We start from the raw sequence: 16,114 nt of genomic DNA on the forward strand, positions 1-16,114 counted from the left end.
TCAGCGCACCTTAATCCTCAAAGTGACATCTTTGCTTTTTAACACTTTAAAGAGGTCTCGTGTGGTAAATATCGATAAATATAATCTACATAAACAGAAGCTCTTTGAGGTCCTCCGTGACTTTTTAAAAGTGCAAAGGAGTCCCGGTATTAAAAAAGGGACAAAGAGAATCACGATCTAGAGGTGCTGAGTCAGCAGCTGGTAGGCTCAAGCTGTATACAGTAAAAAAAATTACAGTAGTTGTCCAATAATATTGTGGAATAGATTAATTAATTGGGGTACTTCTTCCTTCACACCTTCTGAATTATCAGTGCACGTAAATATCACATCCTATTGTCAAAGCCCTTTGTTCTTAGCTCTTTATCAAAATGCTAGTTTGTTGGACAGATGGAATAGAAGTTCCCTTTCCTCCTCTCCAGGCCCCGCCCACGGAGTCGCCCCTCCTCCCGGCCCCGCCCCTCTGCGCTTTTTTGCGTTGGGCGCCCCCTACCGCCGGCTGCTGGATTATGTGGCTGCTTGCCACACCCCCCTGTTTCCGTGGGCCCACAGGGGGTTGCCTGTCCCTTTAATTGGGATGTACCAAGTGCTTTCAGCTTTCATCTTCCTTCCTGAGTCCGAGTCGTTAGTTATCGTTGGTTGAAGGTTTCGAGAAGGGAATGTGGAGATCGTGTTGTATTTTTCAGGCGATCAGGGCCAACAGGAAGTGAGAGAGGGCACGGGGGAGAATCGCGCCGTTGCGGCCCTCCCCACCTCGCGCCGTAGTCGAGTCCCAAGATGGCGGCCACCATGAAGAAGGCGGTGAGTGGGGCCTTCGGGGTGTCGGGTGCTCCGGCAGCCGGCGGGGGGCGGCCGCGGGGGTCGGAGCAGCGGGATGCTGGGGATGCGCAGCTCTGAGCCCCGGCGTGGGGCCTGGGTTCGAGGTCTCAGCCCTGAGGATGGCCCCGCGGCGAGGCTTGCCGGCGCCCGGCGGCCCCGGGCGTCTTCTTAGGCCGCCGCCCGACAGAGGCGACGTGCCCGGGTTGGGACCCTCGGCAGGCTCAGGCCGCCTCTCGCGGTGCTGAGTCCCCTGGGAGGTCTGAGGACCCCGCGGCCCTTGGGGTGTGGGAAGCCGAAGCTCTCAGTGACCGCATTTGGCCATCACACTAAGCGGTTTCCCTGGATCTACTACTGGGTAGGTGCTAGTAGTACCCTCGCCCACAGGTAAGGAAACTGAGCCTCCGAGAGGTGGAGGAACCTGCCCAAGGTAACAGAGCAGGTGAGGGGCAGAGCCAGACCTGCGCCTCCGGATTATCTGGCCTCACGTCGGTGCGCCCAGCCCTGAGGTGCTCACGTCCATACTCCATGCCCCTGAGCCCGCAAGGCTAAAACCGGTATTGAAGCCAGAGGCTGTGTCAGGACCCAGCAGTCTTCCGTTATCCCTTATCCTCCCCTTCTCCCCCTTACAGGTGGAGAAACTTAGACACAGAGAGGTTAGTGTCCCCAAAGTGACTCAGCTCATAAATAGTATATCTGGGGTTCAAACCCAGGTTTGGTTTGTTTTTTCCCAAAGCCACCTTTTTTCCTGCTAAGCAAGTTGCTTCCTATTTGGGGTTTACGAATCCCGTTACAACTGAGTGGATTCCAACTCATAGCGACCCTATAGGACAGAGTAGAACTGCCCCATAGGGTTTCCAAGGAGCGGCTGGTGAATTCGAACTGCCGACCTTTTGGCTAGCAGCTGAGTTCTTAGCCACTGTGCCACCAGGGTTCCAGTTTGGGATTTACAATCCAGTAAATCTACCCCGATGCTTAAAGATCTCCAGGTAAAAGAAAAATTAAATGAGGGTGGTGGTGGTGGCGGAGCAAGGACATAATGCCAGTCGATAGTTATTGCGGCTTTCCTGTGTGCTACTACAGGTTTATAGGGATGTGATATTTTTATCCTCATTTTACAGATGAGGAAACAAGCATAGAGGCAAAGCTAGAATTTAAACAGGACTTCTGCCTTCAGAGCCTTGTTTTTAACTCCCATGCCATGAGAATCCCCTGGCTGAAGGTGCTTGCTTTCCAAGGTTTTTGTATGTCTGTTCTCATTCCGCTTCTGAGGCCACCTCAGAAGCATTTGCTTCCTTTGCTCTCCTACTTTTCAGTATTGCATAGTTTAAGCCACCTCTCCCTGGTCTCCAGAGACCATCCTGGTTTGCTCAGGGTTGAGGGGTTTCCTGAGACCCTGGACTTTCAGTGGTAAAACCAGTAAAGTCCTGGGGAAAACTGGAATGAGCTGGTCACCCTACTGGTCTGTCATTCACAAATGCTTATTGAGGACTGGAAGAGGGTTCAGGGCCGTGGTGATTCAAACAAGTCTGAAACTTTGGGAGATTCACTTCACCTTCAGTTTGCTAATTTGGTCCATCTGTTAGGTATGACCTTTAATACCCTGAAAGATATTAGTTATGTTAGCCCCCATCTTACAGATGAGGAAACTGATGTGTAGAGAAATGGAGGAAATGGTAGAAAAATTATTCGAACCCTGGACTTTGATTGCAAAATTTTTCCATCGGGTACTCCATTATGGGTTCGGTTAAATCAGCGGTTGCCAACCTTTTATCCTTTCATTCAGCAGAGATTTTCGAGCAGGCAATATGGCATAGTCTCTGTGTTAGGTGAATAGGAGTAAAGTCGTTGTCCTCAGAGCATCACAGAACATGTGCTCTAGGGGGAAAGGCAGCCTGTTTCTCAAATTATCACACCAAAAAATATAAAATTTCCACCTTTGGTAAGAACTGTGAAGAAAAGGCACTTGTGAAATGAGGACTGGAGTAAGGTTTGGTCTGAGTTCAGGGAAGGCCCTCCAGAGAAGGTGTCATTTCAGCAGAGATCTGTTAGATTACACACCGAGAGGAAGGGAAAGTTCCGAGGGGGCGAGGCATTCCAGAGAGGGAGTATCTCCTGCAAAGAGCCTGAGTGCATTTAACAAAAGGAAAGCCAGAATGGCAGAGGATAGAGGGCCGGGGGAGAACCAGGATGGGAAAAGAGCGTGTGCGGAAACAGAAAGTGGCGGCCACACAGAAAGTTTTCTTCTTTGCTTTAGGAGCCATCGAGAGTCGCGTGGTAGATGCTACATGCTGCTCTGGATGTTTTCGATGTTAGGAGTAATCGCTGCTAGGTGAAACCCGGGTGGCATAGTGGTTAAGAGATATGGTTGCTAACCAAAAGGCCGGCAGTTTAAATCTACCAGGTGCTCCTTAGAAACTCTATGCAGGCAGTTCTGTGTCCTGTAGGGTCTCTGTGAGTCGGAATTGACTGGAGGCAGTGGGTTTGGTTTGGTTTTGGTTTTAGGTTAGCTACACAGACAGACACTTTTTCCCTCTGCCCACGATAGGAGAAACCTTATCGGCATGTCATAATGATTGCCGTTTGTGATAAAATTGTTTGCATCTTCTTGTTATTGTCTTGTGCTATCAAGTCAGTTCTGACTCACAGTGACCCTATAGGACAGAGTAGAACTGCCCCATAGGGTTTCCAAGGAGCAGCTGGTGGATTTGAACCGCCAACCCTTTTGGTTAGCAGCCGAGCTCTTAACCACTTCAAGTACTTCCCATTTGTAACACATTACGCCTCACAACTGATCACAACTTTGCTGGTGAGAATCTCTAAATGAGAAGATTCAGCCCTCTCTTAAGTTCTACTTTCCAAGACCTGGTACATGGCCAGGAGGAATTTACTGTGAATTCTGAGAGTAAATGTCCCCTGAGTACAAAGGGCCCTTCCTTAAAGTGGCAATTGTTGGCCTGTGTATGAAGAAGTCCCTCTTCACTCTTCAGCCCCCTAATACTTTCTACCCCTCACCTCTGTTTCACTTTCACCGCCACCATTATCTGAGATCACTTTGCCCATCTTGTTGTTGCCCACGTTTCTCTGGAATGTTACCCAGTGAGAGCGGGACTGTGGCTCCTCGTCACAGAGCTCGACATGGAGTAAACTCTACCTGACTGTGGAATGAAAGACCAGATGCATGAGAGATGAATACAAATACAAGCAAAATTTTACGTCATAGAGAAACTTGGTTGTTGTTAGATGCCATCGAGTTGATTCCAACCCATAGTGACCCCATGTGACAGTAGAACTGCTCCCATAGGGTTTTCTAGGCTGTAATCTTTATGGGAGCAAACCACCAGGTCTTTCTCTGGCGGAACCAGTGGGTGGGTTGAAACTACCAACCTTTGGGATAGCAGCTGAGCACTTAACTCTTGTGCCACCAGGCCTCCTAGAGACTTGGCAGATACCTTTAAAAAATAAAAGCAGACTGACTATTGACGCAGGATTTCCTTGTGTGAGCTTTCCGGAACAGTGAGGGACCCCGGCTGTCATGCAGATCCTGTGGGTGATGCTCAGAGTCTGTGTGGGGCATAACTGAGCATGGTTCCTTTCCTCCTGTAATCCCCGAAGGTGCAGTCAGAGCTCAGGGAATTGTCATTTTTACCTTGAGTCGTGAACAATCACGTTTCCGTTAGGCCTGACAGAATTTCCTTCTGGATCTGGGTCCGTTCTTCATTTGCAATGACTTTTGGTAAACAATATTCAGGAAATACAGCACTTAGCTGTCCTTTATTGACAGGTGACTCCATCCTGAGGCCCTGTGCTAGGCACTCAGGTAGGAATTAAAAAAAAAAAAAACACCCATTGCCATTGAGTTGATTCCAACTCCTAGTGATCCTGTAAGACAGAGTAGAACTGTCCCATAGGGTTTCCAAGGAGCAGCTGGTGGATTTGAACTACCGACCTTTTAGTTAGCAGCCGAGGGTCTTAACCACTGTGCCACCAGGGCTCCAGATAGGAATTATCATCCCCATTTTACAGATGACAGACTTGAGGATGACTTGAGTCATTTGCTCAAGGTGATTAATTGGATTTGAATCCATTTTAACTCTTCCCACTACTCTGTGCTGTCTCAAATATTGTGAAGTTACTCCTCTCTCCAAGAGCTTTTACAACTTTGTGAGCAGAATAGCTACACCTGCCTTCTTTCTGCTTTGAGTTTCTCACCTTTTAGGAGTTGCTAACCTTTTAGGGTCGCGGGTCGCTTTAAGAATCTGGTGAAAGCTGTGGAGACTTCTCACAGAAGAGTGCACATACCAACACTCCATTTTGCGTGCGGTTTCATGGCAGAAATGGCCCTCTTCACGCGCATGACCCCAGTGAAGACTTATCCTCTCCTGGTCAAAATGCAGCTTCAAGAAATAGAGAATTAAAACAGCGACATTAAAACCAAAGCCACCGCAGTTAGTCATGGGAGGTGCTGACTTCCTACTTTCTGCTGTCAGCAGCACTCCACTGCGGGAGCGGAGCGGGGGCATACGGTAGCCACCAATGCGTATTTGACTCTCACACTGACTTCGCCCTTAGCCCAGTGGGGAAACCACCACAAGGAACTTAGACTTCAGGGCCCAAGTGCCTGCTGGTGGCTGCTGTTGGGTGGGGCTACAATAGGAAACGGTGGCTTTGGAAAGATGGAAAGCAGGTGGCCAAATACCTCACTACAGCTTTTCAAAAAATAGTGTGTGAGTCTGATAAAATATGATTTAGATTCTGATTCAGAAGCCATGTATTAAGCCTTGACTGTGTGTCAGGCAGGCTCTGTGCTGGGCGCTTTCACGTGAGCTACCCTGTGAAGTCCTCTTGTTGACAAATTTATCTGTAGTTATATATTAAGGTTTTCAGGAGCTCCGTGGTTCAGCGAAATGGTGTAAACTCTGCAAGCAAGCTGGTACTTTTTAGAGGTCTCTCTTCCCTTCCTGTTCAGGGATTTGATCGTTCTCATACAGGCAAAACAGTCTGAATGCCAAGATATCTGAGTTTTTTCCTTTAGTGAAGCTCCCAGCTTTTGTATTTATAAAAATTATGCACAGGGTTGAATACTCAGTGCTATATATATATATGTATACACTGCATACTAACCCTGTAACTTTGAACAGATTCCTTAAACTGTCCGTTGTCGCAGTTTCTCCATCTGTAAAACAGCGGCACTAATGATTCTGCTTGCTAAGATCGATTGGCGGTTTAGTGGAGATGATAAAGCATTTAGAGAGTACTTGGCATGTAATAAGAGCTCACTAAATATCAGCTATTATTGTCATTATTTTATAGATGCTTTATGTCATCCAAGCACTTTATTTGCAAATTTAATCACATTAAATATTTTTAACTAGACAATTCTTATAGTTTTGTGGAATTATGCCTAATTCATAATTAAGACATGTAAACAGGTTCTACATTAAAATAAACAATTTTCACTCTGGGAGGACTCAGCCACTGGCATGCGTAGCGACCCTCTCTGGCCAGTGTATCAGTTGGATTAAAAGCTACAGAAGCTTTCGGATATCTGAGAGCCTTAGTAAACTCGTGAAAAATTTTGCTGCCTTGAGTCTATTTTTGTTAGGACCTAATTGTTGTGTATGTGTGAAATGTTTTGTAGCTTAGGCATTATTCCATAGAAAAAGTTGTAGAGTTAGGAATGAATCTTAAGCTTATAGAACAAAACATAAACAAGGCATGTGTCTTTGGTGTTCTTTACCTCTTTTGATTCTTGACTATATGAGAGCAAATAGCTTATTGAGTGATTTCAGAGTATGTAACATGTTAACCTACAACCACTTCATTAAAATTTATTTCACAGAAAGATTAAACTTTTTTTTTAGGCTGCAGAAGATGTAAATGTTACTTTTGAAGACCAACAAAAAATAAACAAGTTTGCACGGAACACGAGTAGAATCACAGAGCTCAAGGAAGAAATAGATGTAAAAAAGGTATGGAAAATATTTCTTATTTGAGAAAAATAAAAGTCCTTTATAATATGTTTTTTTTTTTCTTTTAACTGAGCTCAGTTAATAAGTAATAAGCGTTCAGTTACTTAAATGGGTTCTTTGTTGAAGATGGCATGACCCACTCTTGTTGAAGAAGAAAAGCATTTTTTTTTTTTAAAGGGGATGTTAGATAGCTGAGAGAATCTCTGAGAGGTTTGGGTCCAGGCCGAGTTTCCAGGAGCAGGGCCTGAACCTCACCTCAGGAAACTTGACTGGTGATGGAACTGCTGTTGTCTACGCTGAGCCCAGAACCAGCTGCTTCCTCCACGTGAGGAAGCTATCCTGCAGACCTCGGAAGCCTGAGCTCCTGTCGCTGCCGCCTGCCCCAGCAAACCAGGGGCCTTGTGTTCAGCCTCTCTCTCATGCAGCTTCCCTGAATTGAGGTCCAGTTCAAGTGCGTTTGATTGGTGGGATCCAAATTATTATTTGCTTACACCCTAGCAGCAAGAGAGACTGAGAAATGTCTGTTTTCTTGGTTCAGTTTTTGTTTCAGTTCTACCTTAGGAAGGTGGAGTTCACAAAGTGGGGAACTGCCAGTAGAGGAGAAGTTTTGGGTGGTCATAGATATGTGCTGCCCACCACAGGGCCCACCACAGGGTCCCTATAGCAAGCCAAAAATACCTGGTTAGGTCTTAAGTGCTTGCTTATGAGAAAAAAAATCTTAAAATGTCAGGAATTAAAGTCTTATTTATAATGAGCTCTGGTGTTACAATGGTTAAGCACTTCGCTGTTAACTGAGAGGTTGACAGTTTGAACTCACTCACTGGCTCCAAGGGAGAAAGACCTGGCGATCTGCTCCTATAAAGGAGCCTAGAAAACCCCCTGGGAAGTTCTACTCTGTCACGTGGGGTCCTTGTAGTTGGAATTGATTTGATGGTACCGAACAACGGCAATACCTTCATGAGAGGGTTTCTCAGAGAGTTGGTATCCCAAAATTAAAATTGGCTTTTAGCCTCTATCGGGGAATTTTGAATACAGTTTTCATTGCTCTTTACTCTTGGGTGTGTAGAAACAACTCCAAAATTTAGAAGATGCTTGTGATGACATCATGTTGGCAGACGACGACTGCTTGATGATACCTTATCAAGTTGGTGATGTTTTCATTAGCCATTCTCAAGAGGAAACACAAGAAATGTTAGAAGAAGCAAAGGTATGTTGGAAGTCTTTCTCTGAGGGATGAAGTCTCATTTTTAAATAGAGGTTTATATAATTTATAAAAAAGATGTAATGGTTGGGAAAATAATGGGTACTAGCTGATAGTCACAGAGTTCTGACAGTGTCCTGGTGTGCTCTGAATGCTGTCCATGCATGATTTTACTTAACTCTAACAGTGGCCTTCTGAGGTAGGTGCTGTGATGACCCCCATTTAGACATGAAGGAGAGAGGCTTAGAGAGGCTTCGGGACTTAGTCGAAGTGATACTCAGGGAGTGATCTTCTGACTCCAGAATCTTGCATGCTAAACAAAAAGTATTTAGAAAATACAAACTATTCTAAAAAAGAAAAATCACCTGTAACCCCACTACACAGAATCATCTGTCGTTTACATTTTCATGTGTTTCTTTTATGTTCGTTCTTTTTCTCTGAATAGTTTTTGCCTTGCGTTTTGGTCAGTTAACATTCTAGTAGTATTTTCTTGTTCCATTTAACATTCGTTCATTCAATTCCGTAGCAGGAATTGCGCGAATGGCTCAGGACTGGGCAACATTTTGTTCTGTCATACATGGTGTCACTATGAGTTGGAGATAACTGGACAGCATCCAACAAGTAATGGCCATACGTCTTATTTCTGTTTCCGGTCTTCTAACAATGATTTTCAGGCTTTCAGCAAGCATCAGAATCGTCCTTACTAGACCAAAACCAAACCCATTTCCGTCAAGTCGATTCCGACTCCGTGACTGCATGTATCATCACCCTACCCTAGAATTTCTAACTCAGTAGGCCTGGAACAGGGCCCAGGAACTTGTATTTCTCACAAGTTCCCAGGCAATGGTGAAGTTGCCGACCCTGGTCCAGGCACTGCACTTGGAGAACCGTTGGCTAGATTTCAAAGCAAATAACGTTGCCAATCCTCGGCCTTCTTCCTTTTGCTCCCGATATTAATGGGTGTGCTATTCCTGTGATTTCGTGTTTCCGTTGTCGTGTTTAGGAAAAAGCCTTTTTTGATCCTAGCCAGGCAGGAACGTCGACATTTCACGTGGACAGAGCTGCTCTGTCTTATTAAACCACACACTCATTTCCCTTCTCTCCCTGAGTCTAGCTCCAGGAGCCTTGTAGCTGATGGAAATTCCTGCTAGATTTTGGCCGCAGGTCGTTAGTCTTAATTATTGGTGGTATCATGGGTTTTTATAGTTTCCCGTAGCCTCATAGTTATTTTTGTGGAAAGTTGGGAGAAGCTGTGTCAGAAGCCTGACCCATGATAAATGGTTAATCAAATGTCTTATGCATCTGGTTCTTTTTTATTTAAAAAAAAAAAAAACCTGTTGTCGTTGAGTTGATTCTAACTTATAGTGACCCTATAAGACAGAGTAGAACTGTCCCATAGGGTTTCCAAGGCTGTAATCTTTGTGAGAGCAGACTGCCACATCTTTTTCCAATAGAGCCACTGGTGGGTTTGACCTGCTGACCTTTCTGTCAAAGGGCTTCCTTTTTTTCTTAGGATAGGATAATTTAGAAATTGGCTTTATTTTAGCTATTATGTTTTAAATCACTAAAAACTGAGAAAAAAGCTTGTTTGATTCTGTGATAAGCAAATATGGACCATGAATTAAAATGCCCGTAAGCAAACTTTTGGTTTAGATCTAATTATCAGCGTTGTTCACCGCCTATCCAAGTTTAGAAACTTCTTGACCTAAAATTTCTCCCCCATATTGTTTCAGCCACAGCTTCTCAGAAATTATCCAATTGAACAGAATTAAACTGTTTTTTCTTTTTCCAGAAAAATTTGCAGGAAGAAATTGATGCCTTAGAATCCAGAGTGGAATCCATTCAGCGGGTGTTAGCAGATTTGAAAATTCAATTATATGCAAAATTTGGGAGCAACATAAACCTTGAAGCCGATGAAAGTTAAACATTTTATAATACTTTTTTTATTTGTTTAATAAACTTGAATATTGTTTAAAATGATAATTTCCCTTCTTCAAATGATATGGAAAGCAAAATTTTTTTTTAAATTTTCATTTATTTAATGGAAACTTGCCTATTTTCACATGTCTTGCTTATTTATTTTATATTTTTAAAAGAAGACAGTATTCATCTATGTATTTTGCATAACAATTATATCAAGTCTAGGGGCTTTATGTCATGTTATTAAAATCAGTTAAGCAATTTGTTTCAGTCTTCATTTACAAGGAAATCTAACAATTGTGCCATGTTGTTTATGTATGCCTGGTTTCAAGTTGCTGTTTAATGACAGTGAAAGCTCTACGGGAAGACCCAGCCCTACGTGTGTCTACTTTAGTTATTTCACAACTAAGGTGTTGTCACATATTAAACAATAGATGTGTGTATATTTTATTTAAGTATGTATACAATATATAAAATATTTTTAACATACCCTTTACATATATTGGAGCCCTGGTGGTGCGGTGGTTAAGTGACACAGCTGCTAACAAAAGGTCGGCAGTTCAAATCTACCAGCCGCTTCTTGGAAGCCCTATGGGGCAATTTTACTCTGTCCTCTAGGGTTGCTATGGGCTAGAATCGACTTGAAGGCAACGGGTTTGTTTTTTGTTTTTTTTTTTTAAACACATGTATCAATAGTGTAGATTTTGGTAAAAGAATAGTATTCAGACACGTTGAGGTATGTTGAGATGCATACAAACAGAACAAAACACGAATGTTTAGGAACCAAGAAATGTATTACAGTGAAACATCTGAGAGCCGGAGCTGGGTGGAATGGCTTTGTTTTTCCAGGTCTCACAAGTTTTCTGCCTTTGACAGGGTGCAATCTTACCACTTTTCTGTTGCTCCCTGTTAGTAGAAAATATTGGAGTTTTCCTTTTCTGACAGGTTTCCGCCTTACACGGGATCCAGCTTTTACAGGTTTCACTGTAATAGAAATGTTGAGTGTATTCTTTTAGTTGTAAGTTTTACACTTTATTTTAGGCCTTATAATTAACTGAGGTTTATTTTGATGATAATGTAGAAGTTAAGCAGATGTATTTTGTAAAGTAAGGCTTATTTCTTAAATAAAGAGACTATCTAAAAATATATCTACCCCCTTTTTCCAATACACGTATGTTTTGGTGTTTGGAAAACCTAGTTGTATGAACTTTCCAGCAGATGGCACTGATGGGCCGCAATACCATTGGAAGGACTGAAATACAAATGAGACTATTTTCAGGATTAAATATATATAATTTTAGAGGAAATTTCATTTTTTAACCTTCAAAGGTAAACATTGTGTATGTTTTTTTTTTGTTGTTACATGTTTATAAACATTAGTTCAGGCTTAAAGATGGATGAATACATAATTTCTAAAAGCCTTAACATAAAGGCCAACGTTTTAAATTGCTGCAGAATCTTCCCAAATTCTAGAAACGACTCTGACCAGCGTGTGTTTTCCTGTGTGTACCTGGTTAGTGTTAGAGGAGCGATGAGGGGAGGTGTGCCAGCCCCCGCAGGAAACGGACAGCACGCCCAAATGACAATAATTCCAGCGGCCTTTCGCCAAAATGGCAATGCTGGAGATGAGCACTAGGGAACTTTTGTTCTCTCAGAGGCCAGGGGAGGGAACAACTGTCCCCTTCTCACTGGAATACAGGGAAGGGCTGCCTTCAGGAGCCAAGACCTTCTAAGGAGGGACATGGCCCACCTGTGGCATCTGCAGGGATAGAGCCAGGGGGCTAACCCTGACCTCGTTCTCCCTCCCAAATCCAGCTGGTGCCCACCATTGGCCAAATCCAGCGGGCATCCGGAGGCACTCCATGGAAGTCATTCTCACAGGGCTGAGGTGGGTTGGGAATGGGTGGGTCTGGAGGGGCCAATGGAGGACACCCAGCACAGGAGGATGATCAAAGGTTAACTGTGGAGACACTGGGACAGTGAACGCTCATCTGACTTCTGTGCAGGGAGAGTGAATTATATATCACTGGGACTTAACGTTTTGCCCAGCACTTAGCAAGTAAGCCTGATACAAGAAAACAAACATCTAACACCAGTGAGAAAGGGAACGCATTGTTAACTTCCTATGTTTCTCTTTATTCACTAAGATTTGATGTTAGTGTCCTTGGCCTTAGTTTTGACAGGAGTAAATTCACTGGGTTTGGTGAAGAATGTAGAGTGTGCTCTATGTGAGGGGGCAATTTGACCCACAGCAAGTAGTTCCCCCAAAGACGTTTCTGGTCTAGGTTTGTCAGTGCTTATAATTTTGTTTTAAGTGACAATCTTGAGTTTTGACATGCAGTCACTACTTTTTAAACACTGCAGCTATTTATTTTTTTAAGGTATACAGACCAAAGATGTCTGTAGAACAAGTTGACCGTCACACTGCCAGTTTGCAAACTCGTGCAGAATATGGTGTGTCTTCTCAGGCTTTCGATGGGAAGTAGACACGAGATAATCATCAGTTATGCTCTGTGCTGAGGGTCTTAGGAGACGCTGCTTAGCGCTGCTGTCTGTAACTGTTAAATACCTCTCAAGCCTGACCTCATCTTTCCATCTCCCCAACCATCGGCACCCTCTCCAAGCCTTAAGCTCCAGTCAAAAGCACGGCTTATTGAGGGAAGGAGGAGAAAGGGCATGTTGTATGAGCTAGACTGGGTTTTGACAGCTGGGGGCAGGGAGTCTGTAAAGGGTTTTGAGCAGAAAGGTGATACGCATGATTGGAGCAGTGTTTTAAAGAAGGTAATTTGGCAGTTGTCAGGTGGATCTTACGACAAAGAGATGGAGGTAGGGGTACCAGATGTTAACTCCCCTTTCTCTGGTGCTTCAAGGAGTCAGTTGGCAGGAAAAGAAAGAAAAGGAAGGCTGGGACTTAGAGAGGAGGTGAAATGTATAAGTTTTGACAGTGATTTGGGAACCAAAGGTGAAGGGCAGGTGGAGAAAGCCAAAGATACCTTGGTTTTTAGCTCAGGCCAAACAATGGGCCAAATACAGCAGACAGATTTTCTCTGGCTCCGAGAGTTTAAAGAAATTTTGGATTTGTTACCACAATAAAATCATGAGAGCTCAGGTAAAAATTGAGTAAGTTAGGCAGCATTGGGACCATACTTCCAAAGGACAGTCTTTAGCTGCTGACCTGTTAGACAAAGCATGCCCTCGCCAGCTCAACCCAATCTCCACTGAGCCCACATTTGGCATTGTGACCTCTGGAAACCTGCCAGTACTGTTAACAGAGGTAGGAAAGCTAGAAGGAGGATCTGGTTTGCAGTGTGGGGAAAGGGAGGGTGAGAGAAAAGCTTGAGTTTAGCGTTGGACACTCGGAGTTGTTAGTTGGAGGTGGCTTGAAGCTTTGGAATGCAAGACAGGAGGTGTGTTTGAGAACCATCCTCACTCAGAGTAGTGCTTCTCAGACTTTAAGATACACTCAGAATCACTTGGAGATTTCATTAAAATGGAGATATGACATCAGTGTCACCTGGGAACTTGTTAGAAATGCAAAGGTTTTCACAGGACTAAAACCTGGAAAAAAAATTCCTCCATTGGGTAATGACCGAGTGTTATAACGGACCTTGCCTTCCACAGTAGTCATAGAAACTCGAGTGTCTTAACAAGCCTTCCAGGTGATTCTGATTTAGCAAAAATTGGTAAAGGACTGGCCTGGCTACAGTAACCCAGTCTGTCAGGGAGAGGACCGGCATACCACAGAGAATCCTAAAACACTGCAGAGTTGCAGCAATGGAGAAAGCAACAAGACACGGGAGCCCTGAAGACCTGCAGTTTAGAGGTGGAGGCGGGAGGTGGCCTGGCCGCTGGTGAAAAACATGATAAAAGATGAAGCACCTGGTAATGTGAGATTTGGAGGCAGCAAGCAAAAAGTGCTTTTAGAAGAAGGTCAGTAATGGAGGGAAGGAGGTGAGCTGTTATTCAAGGCCACTGCAGTGCAGATGCAAAGGGTTTTTTTTACCATCAGGAACTATCTGAGCACAGGTATAAGTAGGTGGGAAGGATCCGGGAGAGAAGGTGATGGGAAAATCAAGAGGTGGAGATGGTGGCTGGAGCACTGGAGGGAAGAGGATTCCTGTGAAGGAAGAGCACGCTGTAGGGCCAGTCAACAGCCTGCCGGGTACTCTGCAAAACCCAGAATTAGATGTGCATTTTATGAAAACTCTTCCTGGAGGAATAAATGATAGAAATAAGTCAGATTGGAGAAAGAAGATATGATTGAGAAGGCAAATACAGGGGGGCTTCAATCTATGTTCTGTGTCTTGAGCTGGGGGCGTGGGTACATAGCTATCTATAGTCTATATATTTATCACGGATTCTTTTGTGTGCAGGAAACCATTCACAAGACCAAGTTTTGATAAAGGTATGTTAGTTACTGCACAAATATAAACTGGGGAAAAAGGGCCTACTGTGAGGTTCTCACTGACATTTAACTGCATTGCTTTCTATTTTTTTTTTTGGTTGGTTTTTGTCATTTGACATAAAATGGAGCATTGTGATTCTCCATTTCGGTGGAAAACCAGCAATGGCCAAGAATAATACTCTTTATTAAAGGTTACATGGTATATATTTAAAAGTTGGCTTAAAGCTTTGATACTAAAAATAGTTTGGGGAACAGTAATTAGGGCATGTTTTTGTGTTGGTATTTTGTGGTACCTAGTTCTCTGGTTGAGCCTCCATGGCTAAGAATCCATTGGTTAAAAATCATTTTAATGACTGTGACACCAACAACTAACATTTGTTGAGTGTTTATGTGTTAGCGCTATTCTGAGTGCTTTTTACGTATTAATTCATTCTTTCCTCACAATAACTCTTTAAAGTAAATGGTGGTATCATCCCTCGTGGTGCAGAGGTAGAGAGAGGTTTAGAGAGACTAAACAACTTGCCCCAAGTCTCACAGCTAGTAAGAGTCCAGGCAGAGCTGTGATACTAGCAAATGGGTGGTTATGGAATGCATGAATTACACTTTCAAAATTTAACTTTGTTGGGTGACTTTGTGTCCCTCTACTTACCCCAGAGAATTTTATATAGCTTCTCTCTATATAAATGCATATGTTTATACATATAAGAATTAGATATAGCATTAGTAGACTAGGAAAAAAATAGGACAGAAATAATGTGAGAAAAAAGGGGGAAAGTAGATAAATTGGTCACAAGAATCCACACATTAGAGTAATGTACTTCCAGTGGCTAAGGCAAAGAAAGAAAAATGATGAGTAATATACCACATTAGAAAAAACCCACTAAAAGAAGAGTAATATTCCACATTAGAAACAGTAATATTCCACATTAGAAACAGTAATATATACCAGTATCTCATGAGAAAGAATCATTTTTTGAGAGGACCAGACCTTGGGGAAAAAAAAACAACAACTCCATGTTGGGCACTGACTTTGAGCAAAGTAATTGACATTAACGTCAACAACAGCTTCAGAGCAAATGGTAGAGTGGGGTTCACTTTCATCGCAGCTAAACCCCCATCTGGCGGAAGAAATCAGAGAAGGGCTGATAATAAATAGCCATCATCCATGTAGCACTTATCCTGGGCCAGGCACTGTGAGCACTTTCTTCACTTAGTCCTTACAACCCTACCGGGTAATACTGTTAATAGCATCATTTTACAGATGAGGAAATGGGGGCCTGGAGAAATTCAGTAATCTGCCCAAGGTTCCACAGGCCTTAAACAGAGGAGCTGGGATTCAAACTCAAGCAGCGGAGCCCCAAACCTCTGCTGTCAACCACTCCATTGCAGTACTCATTTGCAAATGCAGAATCTTTCAGGGATGCACCTGGATAGTTTCTGTTTGGAAGGGACAATGAATACGACAGTCATAATTTCTGATTTGTTTTATAATAAAAAAACCCCAAACTCTTATTGCTGTCAAGTCAAATCCAAACTCATAATGACCCTACAGGACAGAGTAGAACTGCCCCATGGGGTTTCCGAGGCTGTAAATCTTCACAGAAGCCAACTGCCACATCTTTCTCCTACAGAGAGGCTGGTAGGTTCAAACCGCCGACCTTTTGGTTCGCGGCTGGGTGCTTTAACCACTGCACCACCAGGGACTCTGTTTTGTAATAACATCTCTGATATTCACAGTTATACTGCAGTTTGGAGTAACCCTGGGCTTGTTGGTAAAGTTCATCTGATAGAATTCAATAAAAC

General features: G+C 43.5%; 1 protein-coding gene across 1 annotated transcript; it reads left to right on the plus strand.

The window, feature by feature from the left end:
* The first annotated feature begins 538 nt into the window (after nt 1–538).
* Nucleotides 539–15,215, plus strand: PFDN4 (prefoldin subunit 4). The gene is made up of 4 exons (XM_003419901.4): nt 539–798; nt 6,678–6,785; nt 7,852–7,992; nt 9,779–15,215. The coding sequence occupies exons 1-4, from the start codon at nt 775–777 to the stop codon at nt 9,908–9,910; spliced, it is 405 nt and encodes a 134-aa protein (XP_003419949.1). The 5' UTR covers nt 539–774; the 3' UTR covers nt 9,911–15,215.
* Nucleotides 15,216–16,114: the final 899 nt, after the last annotated feature.

The sequence above is a fragment of the Loxodonta africana genome, chromosome 24 (assembly GCF_030014295.1).
Source record: "Loxodonta africana isolate mLoxAfr1 chromosome 24, mLoxAfr1.hap2, whole genome shotgun sequence".
In the NCBI taxonomy this organism is placed as follows: domain Eukaryota; kingdom Metazoa; phylum Chordata; class Mammalia; order Proboscidea; family Elephantidae; genus Loxodonta; species Loxodonta africana.